This window comes from Nerophis ophidion, linkage group LG05, assembly GCF_033978795.1.
Source record: "Nerophis ophidion isolate RoL-2023_Sa linkage group LG05, RoL_Noph_v1.0, whole genome shotgun sequence".
In the NCBI taxonomy this organism is placed as follows: domain Eukaryota; kingdom Metazoa; phylum Chordata; class Actinopteri; order Syngnathiformes; family Syngnathidae; genus Nerophis; species Nerophis ophidion.
The window spans coordinates 34504812-34524170 of NC_084615.1; the positions used below are offsets into that span (position 1 = coordinate 34504812).

At 41.8% G+C, this 19359-nt stretch overlaps 1 protein-coding gene across 1 annotated transcript; it reads left to right on the forward strand.

Annotated features, from left to right (window-relative positions):
* Positions 1–414: 414 nt before the first annotated feature.
* sh3bgrl2 (SH3 domain binding glutamate-rich protein like 2) lies at positions 415–19267 on the forward strand. The gene is made up of 4 exons (XM_061900651.1): positions 415–668; positions 6425–6610; positions 10049–10129; positions 18708–19267. Exons 1-4 carry the CDS (start codon positions 624–626, stop codon positions 18720–18722), a joined length of 327 nt encoding a protein of 108 aa, XP_061756635.1. The 5' UTR covers positions 415–623; the 3' UTR covers positions 18723–19267.
* Positions 19268–19359: the final 92 nt, after the last annotated feature.

Sequence of the window (19359 nt, forward strand, 5' to 3'; positions counted from 1 at the left end):
TGATTACATTTGATTGATTGATTGATACTTTTATTTGTAGATTGCACAGTACAGTACATATTCCTTACAATTGACCACTAAATGGTAACACCCGAATACGTTTTTTAACTTGTTTAAGTCGGGGTCCACGTTATTTGATCCTTAAACTAACCAATGACTTCATTTTTAACCATCAAACTGCGGTTTACATAAAGCTACTTCAAAGCAGCAAGATTATTTAAGAAAAATGAAACTTTCACAGTAAAGAGGGTCACAATTGTATGATATTGCATCTCAGTGGGATTTAGCATCAGTCAAGCGATATCGCATATGAACATAATCTTAACGATTCTAAATAGACATACATGGAGAAATCTTAAATATACGAAGAGTTAAAGTAGAAAAGAGAGGACAATGACAATTGTCGTTTTATTTCTGAAAGCCGTACCGGAAGTGTTGTGTTCAGTATTGCTCGCGCGAGGACGACGCAGTACTGACTGACGGCAGCAGCGCACTTAGTTTGAAATATTCGGCTCGAATCTCACTTTTAACACTTTGTCATTAAAAAAACAACATTTTCCCTGCTTTGATGTGACACGGTCGGTTAACTTTGTCCATGCTGTGACCGTAATGTGGAATTAAAAATGGTCATCAAGGTTTACGTCGCCTCGTCAAGTGGATCTGTGGCGGTGAGTGTTGCCACTAATTTGGCTGTTTTTTCATGGCAAGTCTTGAATGTGGACCGCAAATTTGCTTCAAGATGTTCAAATTATTTGTCAGCGACTATGAAGCGAAAATATGTTCATGTCTAATATGAACCTTGTTATATTGTCCACATAAATATGCTTTTCATTGCTTGTTTCTTACAAAAAATCAATTCATCCAGCATGCATATGTAAAGCCATTGATGCTGAATTATTAATAGTTATATATCATGTATTTTGCCAAATGTCGCCTTTGATCATTGACAAAGGAAGTGGTTTTAAGTCACATACATTCACTTATATGACAGAAAGAGAGAAGCAACCAGTACAGCCATGCACGCCTGAATAAGTTCTCATTTAGGTCAGTCATGCCAGTGCTGAGCTTGTGATTGCATTTGTCTCTGAATGCCTTTCAATCGAGTTAGGAGGGACTGCTTTCAGCTGCTGGGAAGGGATATGTTTGGGGTAAGAAAAGGTTCAGATACACTTGGGAGTGGAAAAAGAAAGAGAAAATGAGCTTTTACAAAAGCAGATTAGTGGGGTGGAAATCATCTGTGCCCAATTGATAAAGTGCCAATTGGGTTATGCCATGCTTGATATTGGACAGTGCAACAACAAATTGACCGTTTTTCCAGAAAAACTTTATTGCTCAAAAAAAGACAAGTGCAAATCAAACACACTTCCCTTTAACTGTGTTTTACTGAGCAGCCAGGACAGAGCTACTACACAATCCATTTTCGGTTCTATGGTTATTGTTTAACGTTTGCTTTTTTGTCATCACCACAACTGTTACCCCTCCAAAAAGAAAATTAAATGAATCAAAAATGTTTGCGAACATTTACAAATGTTATAGATGATTACATTAATTGTAAATCTAATGTAAAAAATATACCACATAAAGTAGGTTGAAGATGTGAAGAATGAACAAAGCAAAACATGTTTTAGACCAGGACTTGGCAATTAGTTTGTCTCGGGGGCCAAATTTAGAGAAAAAAATGTGTCTGGGGCCGGTATATCTATTTTTATGAACACTAATACAAAACCTCACAATAATGTCGGATTGAATGCTAAAAATTTTATGACACACCGCCTTAAAAGACGTAATGGACGATAAAACACTGTATTTTGACAAAATATAAATGTCAAACCCCCTTTCGATCAACATATTTTACAATCAAGTGAAACGCTTCACGGTGGCAGAGGGGTTAGTGCATCTGCCTCACAATACGAAGGTCCTGCAGTCCTGGGTTCAAATCCAGGCTCGGGATCTTTCTGTGTGGAGTTTGCATGTTCTCCCCGTGAATGCGTGGGTTCCCTCCGTGTACTCCGGCTTCCTCCCACTTCCAAAGACATGCACCTGGTGATAGGTTGATTGGCAAGACTAAATTGGCCCTAGTGTGTGAATGTGAGTGTGAATGTTGTCTGTCTATCTGTGTTGGCCCTGCGATGAGGTGGCGACTTGTCCAGGGTGTACCCCGCCTTCCGCCCGATTGTAGCTGAGATAGGCGCCAGCGCCCCCGCGACCCCAAAAGGGAATAAGCGGTAGAAAATGGATGGATGGATGAAACGCAACAAAAATGCAACAAACGGTGAAATATGAACGCTACGGGTACAAAATAAACCCACCGACAATCTGATGTATCACTAAGCTTTAGAACTTTGTTGTGAAAATCTCCTTCCGCGTCTGTGGAAACGCTTCCCGCCCACACTGCTAGGTGCCTCGTCTGAACTGCTGTGACGTAGATGACCATAGTAACTAATTAGATGAACATTGTAACTAATTAGATTACCATAGTAACTGGTATATCATCCCAAAGTGCAGATTCCAACCATTGAAATACTTTGTATAGTTGAAGACTTACCATCGTTAGAAAACATCACTGCACATCATCATGTCAGCTACACTTTCCATCTCAAATATCTAAAAAAAATATTTGGGAATGTCCAGCAGGCCAGATTGAAAAGCTCATGTGGTCCCCAGGCCTTAATTTGCCCAGGTTTGTTATTGACCAAAAATCACTTCATATTCTCTGCTGCTCGCTAGTGTTACCATATACAGTGGGGCAAAAAAGTATTTAGTCAGCCACCGATTGTGCAAGTTCTCCCACTTAAAATGATGACAGAGGTCTGTAATTTTCATCATAGGTACACTTCAACTGTGAGAGGCAGAATGTGAAAAAAAATCCAGGAATTCACAATGTGGGAATTTTAAATAATTTATTTGTAAATTATGGTGGATAATCAGTATTTGGTCAACCATTCAAAGCTCTCACTGATGGAAGGAGGTTTTGGCTCAAAATCTCACGATACATGGCTCCATTCATTCTGAGTTGAGTTTATACCAAAAAGTTCTATTTTGGTTTCATCTGACCACATGACATTCTCCCAATCCTCTGCTGTATCATCCATGTATCCATTTTGGTATAAACTCAACTCGTGTTTGGAGGAAGAAAAATACTGAGTTGCATACCAAGAACACCACACCTACTGTGAAGCATGGAGGTGGAAACATCACGCTTTGGAGCTGTTTTTCTGCTAAGGGGACAGGACGATTGATCCGTGTTAAGGAAAGAATGAATGGGGCCATGTATCGTGAGATTTTGAGCCAAAACCTCCTTCCATCAGTGAGAGCTTTGAATGGTTGACCAAATACTTATTTTCCACCATAATTTACAAATAAATTCTTTAAAATTCCTACAATGTGAATTCCTGGATTTTTTTCCCACATTCTGTCTCTCACAGTTGAAGTGTACCTATGATGAAAATTACAGCCCTCTGTCATCATTTTAAGTGGGAGAACTTGCACAATCGGTGGCTGACTAAATACTTTTTTGCCCCACTGTATGTGCAGAAATATGGGGAAACAACTACAAATGTGTGCTTCATTCACTAACTGTGTTACAAAAAAGATCAATTAGAATAATACATAATGTTGGAGTTGGATATAGAGAACATACAAAACCTTTATTTATTACATCACAATTATTGAAAGTCAATGATTTTGTGCATATGCAAACAGCTAAAATGATGTGCAAAGCAAACTATAACCTGCTACCCAAGAATGTACAACAAATCTTCACAACAAAAGAGAAATACAACCTTACAGGAAAATCTAATTTAAAACATTTGTATGCTCGTACAACACTTAGTATATCAGTATGTGGAATTAAATTATGGAACGGATTAACCAAAGAAATCAAACAATGCACCAATATGATTCAGTTTAAGAGACTGTTCAAAACTCCAAGTGTTCACAAAGTACATAGAATAATAATTACTGTATGATGAACATCTAGAACCCTTTTTCCCCCTTTTTTTAAATGTTTATTTTATTTTATTGAGACAAAGATTATATATGTATTTAATATGTGTATGCTTACTATGGTATATAATTTATTTATTATTTATTTGTTCAGTGTTCTGTTACAGAGAACATAGAAATTGGATAAAATTGCTATGGTATGAAAAGGGGTAGAATTAAATAAGCTCTGCTTCTTTCTACTCCTTATCGGACGTGCTGTAATGAAACAACTGGCATTTTTTGATGCATTACATTGTACTGTATGCATGTTCCATATAAACTGAAACTGATTTGAACTGAATGTTTTGAGGATCCAAATCGATTTTGAGTGTAATGTTTGAAATGCGCTGTTGTTTTTTTGTGTAGTTGGCATCCGTTATTTGTCCTCAGGAGCCCTGTTCTTTTTTTTTTTTTTGTAATGAAAGGATTAGTCCAAGATAATCCCTTCATTTCACATAATACTCTCAAACAATTGACGTGTATGTAGTGCGTGCAGAATGACAGATACTATTTTTATATTTCATAAACAAGTGTTGAATCTCGCACGCCCCCCCAAAGACTGCGACACACCCATCCAATGACATGACAACCGCTTTAATTAAGTTTTCCCAGTTTTTCACTAGGCTGGAAGAGGCAGCAATGTGTTGCTATTGTGCAAGCACTTCAGGGTCAGACTTGTTTGGGTGTGTGAACGAACTGAACGTTCTCTGACAGGCAAACAATAGCTCCATTGTGGCTGCCGGCATCCCCAATATACTGTACGCACATGCCCAGAAGCATACCAGAAAACCACCTCGTTATTAAAAAAACAAAACATTTTAAGGAACTCAATTACTATACTATTGAAATAATCAATTTAAATGTAAGTAATTTCTTATTCATTGTCTATTTGTATATACATTACCGGTATTTGCATGTTTCACCTACTTAGCCAAGACTCAGTCCCGGGGAATCCCGAGGCGTTCCCAGGCCAGCCGAGAGACATAGTCTTCCCAATAACGGGCGGTATAGCTCGGTTGGTAGAGCGGCCGTGTCAGCAACTTGAGGGTTGCAGGTTCGATCCCCGCTTCCGCCATCCTAGTCACTGCCGTTGTGTCCTTGGGCAAGACACTTTACCCACCTGCTCCCAGTGCCACCCACACTGGTTTAAATGTAAAAATGAGATATTGGGTTTCACTATGTAAAGCGCTTTGAGTCACTAGAGAAAAAGCGCTACATAAATATACCTCTACCTCACTCACTTTACTTCACTATGTGTCCTGGGTCTTCCCCGTGGCCTCCTACCGGTTGTACGTGCCTAAACACCTGCTTAGGGAGGCGTTCGGGTGGCATCCTGACCAGATGCCCGAACCATCTCATCTGGCTCCTCTTGATCTGGAGGAGCAGCGACTTTACTTTGCACTTAAAGGGAAACTTGACTTGTTTTGAATTTTTCTTATTGTTCACAATCCTTATAAAAGACATGACGATGGATGAATTTTTTTTAATGCATTCTAAATATTAAATAAACATAAATAAAAGTCGGCTTATAGCGTAGCAAATGGGAGCTCCATTATTCCACATATAACATCTGATACATAACCATTAAAAAACCCCAACAATACTCCATATGCATTTCGTGACTAGAATATTAACAAAGTATGAGTGATATTGTTATTATAAGCGCTAAAGCAGACAAACTATTTATAGCGGCGAGGTGATCACTTCTGGGTGTGCCTATGTTTACCTCATCGAGTGGTCTTCTGTTTCCTCGCTTCCTTGCTCCCTGCATGTTTATTGTGGATCATAAATCATGCCTCTTACCTGAAAAGTAGACGGCTATTGGCGGAGGATATAATCCAACAAGTTGGGACACTTCGACAGCCATTTAGGACCTGGAACTGGAGAGGACGACACGAAACGCGCTTGTTCAAATGTATTTAATATTTAGAATGCATTTTAAAACATCCATCTGTCGTTTCTTTCATAATGATTGTGAACAATAGGCAAAATTCCAAAAAAGTGCAGTTTCCCTTTAACAGTAAGTCACTGTGTGCACCTTTTGATTGATAGATTGAAACTTTTATTAGTAGATTGCACATTGATGCAATGTTATTTTGTGGCTTAGTGATAATGAGGAAGTTGACAATAGCATGATATCTATGGCGACATAGAACTGAACAACTTTAATTAATTTTCAAACTTTACGGCCCTTCTGTCTGAATGTGAGTGAGAATGTTGTCTATCTGTGTTGGCCCTGCGATGAGGTGGCGACTTATCCAGGGTGTATCCCGCCTTCCACCCAAATGCAGCTGAGATAGGCTCCAGCATCCCCCGTGATCCAGAAAGGGACAAACGGTAGAAAATAGATGGATTTTGATATCGACTTAAAAGAGAAATTTTTGGCGACATAAGCGGTGCCCTATTTCGGGTCAATATTTACAACCCTTTCTCTCTCCAGGTAAAAAAGCACCAACAGTCAGTGGTGGGTTTCCTCGAGTCACATCGAATCATTTTCCAGGAAGTAGACATCACCATGCTGGAGGAAAAGAGACTCTGGATGTACCAGCACATCCCTCGGGACAAGCAGCCAGACAAGGGCAACCCGCTGCCTCCACAGATCTTCAATGAGGATCGCTACTGTGGGGTAAGACTGCTGGCATCTCATAATGTTTGCCTATTCAGTGCCTTAACATTCACGTCAATTTTTGAACATTGTTTGTGGGCAACTTGTGTGTATCCATTTGTTTTGATTGTTGAGGATATTTTTATGAAATTAGCATCTAATTGCCCATGAAAAAAATCTAATTAGAAGAAAGAAATTTGTAAAGAAATATTTTAAAATGCTAGTGTTTATTTATTCACAATTTTTTGTTTGTTTTATTTAATTAGGTAATCAGTAGCAAAACCTTTTAGTAGGGACCACTTAAAAGGGAACTATAATTTTTTTTTTTTATAATCGTTCACAATCATGACGACGGGTGGATTAAAAAAAGCATTCTAGGGTTGGAATTGGAGGATACTTCACCAAAATGATTCCCGAGCGCGGCCACCGCTGCTGCTCACTGCTCCCTGCTACCCTTCTAGGGGGTGGAACAGGGGGATGGGTAAAACGCAGAGATTAATTACACCACACATAGTGTGTGTGTAACTCAGTGGTACTTTAACTTTACCTTTTATACTAAAAGTTGGTTTACAGTGGAGCCAGTGGGAGCTCCGTTATTCCGCCCATAAAATATGATTAATAACCATTTAAAAAGCACCAAAAATACTCCATTTACTTTTCGTGACATGAATATTAAGAAAGTATTAGTGATATTGTTATTATAAGTGCTAATGCACACAAACTATATATAGTGGCAACATGATCACTTCTGGTTGTGCCTATGTGTACATCATCGAGTAGTCTGCTGTTTCCCTGCTCCCTGTGAGTTTATTGTAGATCATAAATCATGCCTCTCACCTGAAAAGTAGAAAGTTGAGAATATAATCCGACAAATTGTGACACTTTGACAGCCATTTCGACCTTGACCCCTCCCACCCAATAAATTTAGCCTTGTCACAAAAGACCAATAAAATTGTCGAACAGGTCATTATTGACCAATGAAATGTTTCACATTGAATCAAACAAATTTATTGTGCAATCACCCTCATTACGGCGATGACACCACAAAATGAACGCATCGCAACCTTGAAACCGAAGACGATCAACCTGACTACTGAAAAACGAGACCTACCCGCCGCAGAGTATGGAAATCTACCACCACCAAGGCCGGACCGTCACGCCAAAGTAGACCACACAAACCCAGAGGCAACGCGCCTCGAGGCAAAAGTGAAAGTGAAAACGAGTCTTGACGAAGAAGCCCGTTGTCTCCTCAACTCTGACACCAAATTCGATAACCCGAATACCTGTTTGTAAATGTTCCATGTTTCAATGTGTACACCTGCCAACCTATAGATGTGTGCGGCTAATATATGTACAAAATAAGATTTGTCCTAAAATTAAGTGGGTGCAGCTGATATTTAAAAGCGCTCTGTATTCCAGAAATTACGGTACCCCTGTTAAAAGCACTAAAATCGGGAATGAAAAAACCCCAACTCTAAGCAAGCCCACCTTTTTACTCCAGTTGGATCTTCTCCGTTTTATGTTGAATTTATCCCATATGCTGTTGGTACGTGTAGAGTAACTACATTAACCAGAAGTCTTAGCGGTAGCCTGAACCCAAATGTAGAGACAGTAGTACATAGAGGAGATACGAGTAAGTATGAATATTTTGCTGAGTTATACAGTAAATAAAGAGTTCCTGTGTTCCTTATTGAAGCATCAAACGACATACGCATTTTACCGCATGGACTTGTCGGTGATGTCACTTCTTTTGTTTTGTGTGGCGGAGTTTGAGCTGCTCTGCATAGAGCCGGTGAGTGTTGGAGGAGCAGAGCAGACTTGCTAGACAAATGCACCATGTGGAAATTAGGGGTAAGACTCAATCTTCCAACATCATGCATCATTGCAGCACATTTTAATATTACTGGCCGTTATACGGTGGCACAAGTGTTAGTGCACGTGCCTGACAAAACGAAGATCCTGGGTTCAATCCAATGGTCTTTCTGTGTGGAGGTTGCATGTTCTCCCCATGAATGCGTGGGTTCCCTCCGGGTACTGCGGCTTTCTCCCACCTCCAAAGACATGCACCTGAAGATAGGTTAAATGGTGACGGCGTGGCGCAGTGGGAGAGTGGCCGTGCGCAACCCGAGGGTCCCTGGTTCAAACCCCACCTAGTACCAACCTCGTCACGTCCGTTGTGTCCTGAGCAAGACACTTCACCCTTGCTCCTGATGGGTGCTGGTTAGCGCCTTGCATGACAGCTCCCTCCATCAGTGTGTGAATGTGTGTGTGAATGGGTGAATGTGGAAGTAGTGTCAAAGTGCTTTGAGTACCTTGAAGGTAGAAAAGCGCTATACATGTACAACCCATTTATCATTTATTTATTTAAATTGGCCCTCGTGTGTCAAAGTGTGTAAATGTTATCTGTCTATATGTGTTGGCCCTGCGATGAAGTGGCGACTTGTCCAGGCTGTAAAATAACTGGCCACCATAGACTGGTGGCCACTAATTTAGACTTAGACAAACTTTATTGATCCATTAGAAAATTGTTCCACACAGTAACTCAGTTATAAGTGTTGGGAACGGTAAGGATGAAAAGGATAATGCAGGGAGAAAGTAGACTAAAAATGTACCATAGTAGCAATATAAAATATAACATATGTAATATTTACAGTATATGATATATACTGATATATTATTATTTTATATAATATTTGTATATAATAAATACAATATATAAAAAAAATATTACAATTCTTTTGTTTTTTTAGACAGGCAACACAGGATTATCTATGATTACTTTGAGTGATCCTCATTATAGGTATTTATTTGTTTTGCTTTTTAAAATTAAATAGTTTTTGATTGGTTTGCTTGAATGAGTATTTTCATAAAAATGTTGAACTCACTTTACTGATTAGTTTTTAATTAGTTTGTAGTTACCCCATGTATTTAGTAGTGATCGCTGCATCTTTCTATCTCTCTATTTCCATGTCTCTCTTGTTATAAAGTTGTTGTTTTTATCCACATTTGGTCTGTGACATAGGATGGACTAAAATTGTAGTAAGTACACGCACAGTATGAAAAAAAAGATGGCCACACACATGTGAAGTGATTATAATAGGTCCCATTGTTCCTTCATGCACATAAATGGTTGTTGCTGATTCTTCCAGAAGGACAGTGATGGCACAAAGTAGGTCATGTCTATTTTGGTTCTTTACATTTAACTACCTTTTGCCTGGCGAGCTGGTGAGTTCGATCAACTCGAGAGTTTATGCACGCCACCTCATAATCCTGTCGTAATCCCGTTTTCATGGCCGCCTGGGGAAGATTATGTGGCTTCACTCTCACTGGGGGAAATAATCCACCATTACTCCCCGTAACAAAATTGAATATTACTGTAAAAACAGAAGCATTAATTTTATATATTGTTCATCAGGGACATACTGATTTTATTCAGCATTTATTCCGCATTCCTCACAGGACTATGAAGACTTCTTCCAGTCTAAAGAGAACAACACTGTGTTTGCATTCCTGGGCATACATCCTGGACCATCTGTCAAAGTAAGGACCACTACATTTATTCTGCACATTACACATTTGTCTACTCGGACTGCACCACGGGCTGATGTAACAGTTGGTTGGTGGGTGCATAATAAATGAAAATAAAATAACATTACATCATATTATTACACAGCTTTAATACATCATGACCTGTCCATTACATCATCTCTTTAATTCAGTGGTCATGTTAAACCTTGGTTATACACAGTACAGTATATACTGTACTGGGGTATTGCTATTTGGCTCAGATGAAACTCAACAAATTAAAATATTGTGGAAAGCTTGGTTTCTTCCATCAATTACATTTACAAGGTGAAACTAATACATGACAACGGCTCATAACATGTAACTTCAGATATTTCAAGACTTCTTTTGATATAATTTTGATGAATTGAGAATCTCAGCTAATGTGGATCATCAAAATGATAAACAAATTAAAGCTGGACATGCTTCACTTTGCATGTAATGATTTTATAGCATGTATTAGTTTCACATTTGATGTTGAATTGCTGACATGAATGGACTTGCACAATAGTCAAACATTTTTAATTTCACCTGTATGATGATGACAAAGGGCGATGTGATGTACAGTCACTGGCCACAACATGCATTTTCATTTACGACAGGGGAGTTTTCCACTGATAGATAGATAGATAGTACAAACCCTGTTTCCATATGAGTTGGGAAATTGTGTCAGATGTAAATATGAACGGAATGGAATGATTTCCAAATCCTTTTCAACCCATATCGATTGAATGCACTCCAAAGGCAAGATATTTGATGTTCAAACTCCATCCATCTTCTTCCGCTTATCCGAGGTTGGATCGCGGGGGCAGCAGCCTGAGTAGGGAAGCCCAGACTTCCCTCTCCCCAGTCACTATGTCTCGCTATTCCCGGGGAATCCCGAGGCGTTCCCAGGCCAGCCGGGAGACATAGTCTTCCCAACGTGTCCTGGGTCTTCCCCGTGGCCTCTTACCGGTTGGACGTGCCCTAAACACCTCCTTAGGGAGGCGTTCGGGTGGCATCCTGACCAGATGCCCGGACCACCTCATCTGGCTCTTCTGGATGTGGAGGAGCAGTGGCTTTACTTTGAGTTTCTCCCGGATGACAGAGTTTCTTACCCTATCTCTAAGGGAGAGCCCCGCCACACGGCGGAGGAAACTCATTTCGACCGCTTGTACCCGTGATCTTATCCTTTCGGTCATGACCCAAAGCTCATGACCATAGGTGAGGATGGGAACGTAGATCAACCGGTAAATTGAGAGCTTTGCCTTCCGGCTAAGCTCCTTCTTCACCACAACGGATCTGTACAACGTCTGCATTACTGAAGACGCCGCACCGATCCGCCTGTCGATCTCACGATCCACCCTTCCCCCACTCGTGAACAAAACTCCTAAGTACTTGAACTCCTCCCCTTGGGGCAAGGTCTCCTCCCCAACCCGGAGATGGCATTCCACCCTTTTCCGGGAAAGAACCATGGACTCGGACTTGGAGGTGCTGATTCTCATTCAGGTCGCTTCACATTCGGCTGCGAACCGATCCAGTGAGAGCTGAAGATTCTGGCCAGATGACGCCATCAGGACCACATCATCTGCAAAAAGTAGAGACCCAATCCCACGGCCACCAAACCGGAACTCCTCAACGCCTTGACTGCGCCTAGAAATTCTGTCCATAAAAGTTATGAACAGAATTGGTGACATAGGGCAACCTTGGCGGAGTCCAACCCTCACTGGAAACGTGTCCGACTTACTGCCGGCAATGCGGACCAAGCTTTGACACTGATCGTACAGGGAGCGGACTGCCACAATCAGACAGTCCGATACCCCATACTCTCTGAGCACTCCCCACAGGACTTCCCGAGGGACACGGTCTAATGCCTTCTCCAAGTCCACAAAGCACATGTAGACTGGTTGGGCAAACTCCCATGCACCCTCAAGAACCCTGCCGAAAGTATGGAGCTGGTCCACAGTTCCACGACCAGGACGAAAACCACTCTGTTCCTCCTGAATCCAAGGTTCGACTATCCGGCGTAGCCTGCTCTCCAGTACACCTGAATAAACCTTACCGGGAAGGCTAAGGAGTGTGATCCCACGATAGTTGGAACACACCCTCCGGTCCACCTTCTTCAAGAGAGGGACCACCACCCCGTCTGCCAATCCAGAGATATCGCCCCCGATGTCTACGCGATGCTGCAGAGTCTTGGTCAACCAAGACAGCCCCACAGCATCCAGAGCCTTAAGGAACTCCGGACGGATCTCATCCACCCCTGGGGCCTTGCCACCGAGGAGCTTTTTAAGTACATCAGCAACCTCAGCCCCAGAAATAGGAGAGCCTACCACAGATTCCCCAGGCACTGCTTCCTCATAGGAAGACGTGTTGGTGGGATTGAGGAGGTCTTCGAAGTTTTCCTTCCACCTATTCACAACATCCGCAGTTGAGGTCAGCAGAACACCATCCGCACCATACACGGTGTTGGCAGTGTACTGCTTCCCCTTCCTGAGGCGGCGGATGGTGGTCCAGAATCGCTTCGAAGCCGTCCGGAAGTCGTTTTCCATGGCTTCCCCGAACTCATCCCATCTCTGAGTTTTTGCCTCTGCGACCGCTGAAGCTGCACACCGCTTGGCCTGTCGGTACCTGTCCACTGCTTCCGGCCAAAAAAACTCGATAGGACTCCTTCTTCAGCTTGACGGCATCCCTCACCGCTGGTGTCAACCAATGGGTTCTAGGATTACCGCCCCGACAGGCACCAACTACCTTGCAGCCACAGCTCCAATCAGTCGCCTCGACAATAGAGGTGCGGAATATGGTCCACTCGGACTCAATGTCAAGCACCTCCCTCGTGACATGTTCAAAGTTCTTCCGGAGGTGGGAATTGAAACTTTCTCTGAAAGGAGACTCTGCCAGACGTTCCCAGCTAACCCTCACAATGCGTTTGGGCCTGCCAGGTCTGTCCGGCATCCTCCCCCACCATCGCAGTCAACTCACCACCAGGTAGTGATCGGTAGAAAGCTCCGCCCCTCTCTTCACCAGAGTGTCCAAAACATGAGGCCGCAAATCCGATGACACAACTACAAAGTCGATCATGGAACTGCGGCCAAGGGTGTCCTGGTGCCAAGTGCACATATGGACACTCTTATGTTTGTACATGGTGTTTGTTATGGACAATCTGTGACGAGCACAAAAGTCCAATAACAAAACACCACTCGGGTTCAGATCCGGGCGGCCATTCTTCCCAATCACGCCTCTTCAGGTTTCACTGTCGTTGCCAACGTGAGCGTTGAAGTCCCCCAGCAGAACAAGGGAATCACCCGAGGGAGCACTCTCCAGTACTCCCTCGAGTGTACGCAGAAAGGGTGGGTAGTCTGAACTGTTGTCTGGTGCGTAAGCACAAACAACAGTCAGGACCCGTCCCCCCACCCTAAGGCGGAGGGATGCTACTCTTTTGTCCACTGGGTTGAACTCCCACGTGCAGGCTTTGAGCCAGGGGGCAACGAGAATTGCCACCCCAGCCCCTCGCCTCTCACTGCCGGTAACGCCAGAGTGGAAGAGAGTCCAACCCCTTTCGAGAGAAGTGGTTCCAGAGCCCTTGCTGTGCGTCGAAGTAAGTCCAACTTCATCCAGCCGGAATTTCTCTACTTCGCGCACTAGCTCTGGCTCCTTACCCCCCAGTGAGGTGACGTTCTATGTTCCAAGAGCTAGCTTATGTAGCCGAGGATCGGACCCCCAAGTGCCCTGCCTTCAGTTTCCGCCCAGCTCATATCGCACCCGACCTCTATGGCCCCTGCTATGGGTGGTGAGCCCATCGGAGGGGGGACCTACGTTGCCTCTTCGACATACTTGCCAACCCTCCCGGATTTTCCGGGAGACTCACGAAATTTAGCACCGCTCCCGAAAACCTCCCTGGACAAATTTTCTCCCGAAATTCAGGCAGAGCTGGAGGGCACGCCCCTTCCAGCTCCATGTGGACCTGAGTGACGTGTATAAAGAGCGAGTCTGCCAATGACGTTATAACTGTAGACTGATCACGGGCGAGTTCTTGGTTTCTTATGTGGGTTTATTGTTAGGCAGTTTCATTAAAGTCCTCCCAGCCCGGTAATAACACACAACAACAGCAGTCACGTTTTCGTCTACCATAAAGCCGTTCGTCTGCCGTAAACCTCAATGTTGTGAACTTGTGACACTCTTGGGACAATACTGCCATTTACTGTACATATAATAGAATGTAGAATAGAATGTACTTTATTGATCCTTGGGGGAAATTCAGCACCACAGTTCCCTCACAATAAACAATAATAAAAATAAATAATATAAATATATTCTACATATATTCTACATTTAAGTGCAGTCAAGGAACATATGCATTATACAGTCTGATGGCTGTCAGTATGAAGGACCTCCTGTGTCGTTCCGTGTTACATTTTGGGAGTCTGAGCCTTCCGCTGAACGTGCTCATTCTCTCCCCAAGGTCCGAGTGTAGTGGGTGGGAGGTGTTGTCCATAATGGCTAGGAGTTTTGCTAGACTTCTTCTCTCTGACACCACCGCCAGAGAGTCTAGCTGTGCATGTATATTGTTAGAAAAATAGTGACAGAGAATAGAACAAAGATGGACAACTCAACCCTTAACTCAACAATGAGTAGATGAGTGTTATGTGTGAGTATATGTGTAAATATATGAACACTGAAATTCAAGTATTTCTTTTATTTATATATATATATATATATATATATATATATTTTTTTTTCTTCTACTGCTTATTCCCTTTGGGGTCGCAGGGGGCGCTGGTGCCTATCTCAGCTACAATCGGGCGGAAGACGGGATACACCCTATATATATATATATAAATATATATATACCTACAATTCACTGAAAGTCAAGTACTTCTTATATATATATCCATCCATCCGTTTCTACTCCTTTTTCCCTTTTGGGGTTGTGGGGGGCGCTGGCGCCTAGCTCAGCTACAATCGGGTAGAAGGCGGTGTACACCCTGGACAAGTCGGCACCTCATCGCAGGGCCAACACAGATGGACAGACAACATTCACACTCTTCACACTCACACTAGGGACCATTTAGTGTTGCCAATCAACCTATCCCCAGGTGCATATCTTTGGAAGTGGGAGGAAGCCGGAGTACCCGGAGGGAACCCACGCGTTCACGGGGAGAACATGCAAACTCCACACAGAAAGTTACCGAGCCTGGGATTGAACCCAGGACTGCAGGACCTTCGTATTGTGAGGCAGACGCACTAACCCCTCTGCCACCTCTTAACCACGCGGCCCCCCCCCCCTTACCCCCCACATCCCGAAATCGGAGGTCTTAAGGTTGGCAAGTATGCTCTTTGGGCTGTGGCCGGCAGGGACCCATGGGAAAACAAGCCCGGCCACCAGGCGCTCGCCATCGTTCCCGACCTCCGGGCCTGGCTCTAGAGGGGGGCCCCGGTGACCTGCGTCCAGGAAATCTGGGTCCTTGATATGTCTTCTTCATTAAAGGTCTTCTAGCTGCTCTTTGTCTGATCCCTCACCTAGGACCTGTTTTCCTTGGGAGACCCTACCAGGGGGCTTAAAGCCTTCAGACAACATAGCTCCTAGGATCATTGGGACACGCAAACTCCTACCACGATAAGGTGTCAGCTCAGTTCCAACTCATAAACTTTATTTTTTTGTGCACAATAATAGTTAACTTAGAATTTCATGGCTGCAACACGTGCCAAAGTAGTTGGGAAAAGGCATGTTCACCACTGTGTTACATCACATTTTCTTTTAACAACACTCAATAAACGTTTGGGAACTGAGAAAACTAATAGTTGAAGCTTTGAAAGTGGAATTATTTCCCATTCTTGTTTAAGGTAGAGCTTCAGTTGTTCAACAGTCCGGGGTCTCCGCTGTCGTATTTTACGCTTTATAATGCGCCACACATTTTCGATGGGAGACAGATCTGGACTGCAGGCGGGCCAGGAAAGTACCCGCACTCTCTTTTTACAAAAGCCACGCTGTTGCAACACGTGCTGAATGTGGCTTGGCATTGTCTTACCGAAATAAGTAGGGGCGTCCATCAAAAAGACGGTGCTTAGATGGCAGCATATGTTGTTCCAAAACCTGTATGTACCTTCAGCATTAATGGTGCCTTCACAGATGTGTAAGTTACCCATGCCTTGGGCACTAATGCACCCCCATACCATCACAGATGCTGGCTTTTGAACTTTGCGTCGATAACAGTCTGGATGGTTCGCTTCCTCTTTGATCTGGATCACACGATGTCGAATATTTCCAAAAACTGTTTGAAATGTGGACTCATCAGACCATAGGACACCTTTCCACTTTGCATCAGTCCATCTTAGATGATCTTGAGCCCAGAGAAGCCGGCGGCGTTTCTGGATGTTATTGATAAATGGCTTTCGCTTTGCATAGTAGAGCATTAACTTGCACTTACAGATGTAGCGACAAACTGTATTTAGTGACAGTGGTTTTCTAAAGTGTTCCTGAGCCCATGTGATGATATCCTCTAGAGATTGTCAGTTTTTGATACAGTGCCGTCTGAGGGATCAAAGGTCACGGTTATTCAATGTTGGTTTCCTGCCATGCCGCTTATGTGGAGTGATTTCTCCAGATTCTCTGAACCTTTTGATGATATTATGAACCGTAGATGTTGAAATCCCTAAATTTCTTGCAATTGAGGTTTGAGAAATGTTGTTCTTAAACTGTTTGGCTATTTGCTCACACAGTTGTGGACAAAGGGGTGTACCTCACCCCATCCTTTCGTGTGAAAGACTGAGCATTTTTTGGGAAGCTGTTTGTATACCCAATCATGGCACCCACCTGTTCCCAATTAGCCTGCACACCTGTGTGATGTTCCAAATAAGTGTTTGATGAGCATTCCTCAATTTTGTCAGTATTTATTGCCACCTTTCCCAACTTCTTTGTCATGTGTTGCTGGCATCAAATTCTAAAGTTAATGACTATTTGCAAAAAAAAATGTTTATGAGTTTGAACATCAAATATGTGGTCTTTGTAGCATATTCAACTGAATATGGGTTGAAAATGATTTGCAAATCATTGTATTCCGTTTATATTTACATCTGACACAATTTCCCAACTCATATGGAAACGGGGTTTGTACTTTATTGATTCCTTCAGGAGAGTCCCCTCAGGAAAATTAAAACTGGCCGCACACTGAAAACTTAAAACGTGGGGGCCTTTTTGATATTTCTAATTTTCAATAAAATACAATATATAGATTTTTTTTTTTTTTTTTTTTTTTTTTTTTTGACCTTCTGGGCCCTCAAGTCTGGTCCCAGGTACCTGAAAGGGTCTCCGTCATAAAAATTAAAAAAAATAACTATTATGTATTATTATTGCCATTTTGATAATCATTGCTTAAATCTCTTAATGATGTGAAGTATAAAAATAATAAAAAATGAAAGATCATATAATATTTTATAATTCACTTTGTCAAAGAAAACACTGTTTTTAATGTTAGAACCACACAATATGCAATGATTGTGTGTGGAATATTTGATGTGAAGTAATTGGAGCTTTATCTAAGTCATTAATTCATAATATTGTTAATTTTAATTCATTATTATTTTTCTAGCAAATTTTTGAGCAAAACATTTTAAAAATTTAATTGTTTAGAAATAATTCATTCTTAATTTTTTACTTGCAACATTTAAGTCTCTAAATGAACCTCAGATTCATCAGTTAAATTTGTCTTGTTTTTGTTTTTGTAAAAAAAATAAAAATGTTATGCCTTTTGTAATAAAAAGTTTGTTTTTTATATGGCAAACACACAATAAAAGCAATATTTTCCACAAAAAATATTTCAAAGTGCAATAATTGGATCCTTAAATAGGTCAAAAAATAATAACATTTATTTTTATTCATTATTGTCTTTTGAGCAAAGACAGCTTTAAAGGAAAAAAAACAGCCCACACGGCAGCTTTTTGCAACATTTCAACTTTTTCTTGTTACATTTTACCTGTTTGCACTTTTAATCCCACTTGTTGTTTTTTTCCATTAGTTTTTTAATGGTATTTGTATAATGTGCCGCAAGTCGTTAACAAATTAGCTATGGGCCGCAAATGGTACCTGGGTCATTGTGTTTATTTCCCTTTATGTAACTTTGCTATTTTACGCACTCACTTTTTTTCTCCTCACTTTTTTTTGGTAGCTTTCCTATAAATATGGAACAATCCTTTGTATAAAGTATAATAGGGATAAATACTATCATCCATCCATCCATCCATTTTCTACCGCTTATTCCCTTTCGGGGTCGCGGGGGGCGCTGGCGCCTATCTCAGCTACAATCGGGCGGAAGGCAGGGTACACCCTGGACAAGTCGCCACCTCATCGCAAATACTATCATATACTTTTCTAATTATAAATTATTTATTATCATTACTGTGTGCTTTTCATGGAATGTTAGGTTCACCAAGTCTGCTTCTTTGCCTTTTAAAAAGCAGGACCAATGTGTTGTATTATTGTAGTTTTAGCGTGCATTGGTGACATTCCAGTGTCATGTAACGTGCATCAAGACATGAGTATCAAATCCACTCTCTCCTTTTGTTTTTTGGAATACAGGATTCTGAGTCCTAGGTGACAACACAACAACCTCCTCATGTGTCCTCTTGCTGTGTATGCCAGCGTGTTGCCAAACATGGGACATTTGGCCTTGTCTGACAAAAAAAAAAAGACTTTCTGACCAAAAAATGGGGGTTTACGTTATATCATGTTTGCTTTTCACATTACTGAAACTGCCGTTTTTGACCCACAGTAGGTAAACACCTGCCTTTAAACATATACTGTAAATGATATTGTTGTGGGTGTAGAACAGTTCCTAATATTTGAAGCCAAGTATTTCAAACAGTTCCTCACCACTAGAGGGAGCAACGACACATCCAATTGTGCTTTCATCCACTTGCTAGTTCGAAATTTCTGTCCAGTGGGCTACATGGTGGGGGTCTATTTTGTATTGAGTCACATTACGTTGTGCAGGCGTACCTAATATTGTGTCCATTGTATATATCATTTCCTGTGTGCTGTGCCATCATAATGTAAGCAAAATTGGACATTTGTCAAGTTCAACGATTACCATCTTTTGTCTTTGAATGTTTCAAAGCTGATAAAAGTTTCTAAACGTACTCCGTCCGTTTTTTTTTTCCTTTGTGGTTTTTATTTTTGCCACCACAGAAGTGCACCTTTTTATGGCAGAGAGATGAAGTGTGATTAAAAC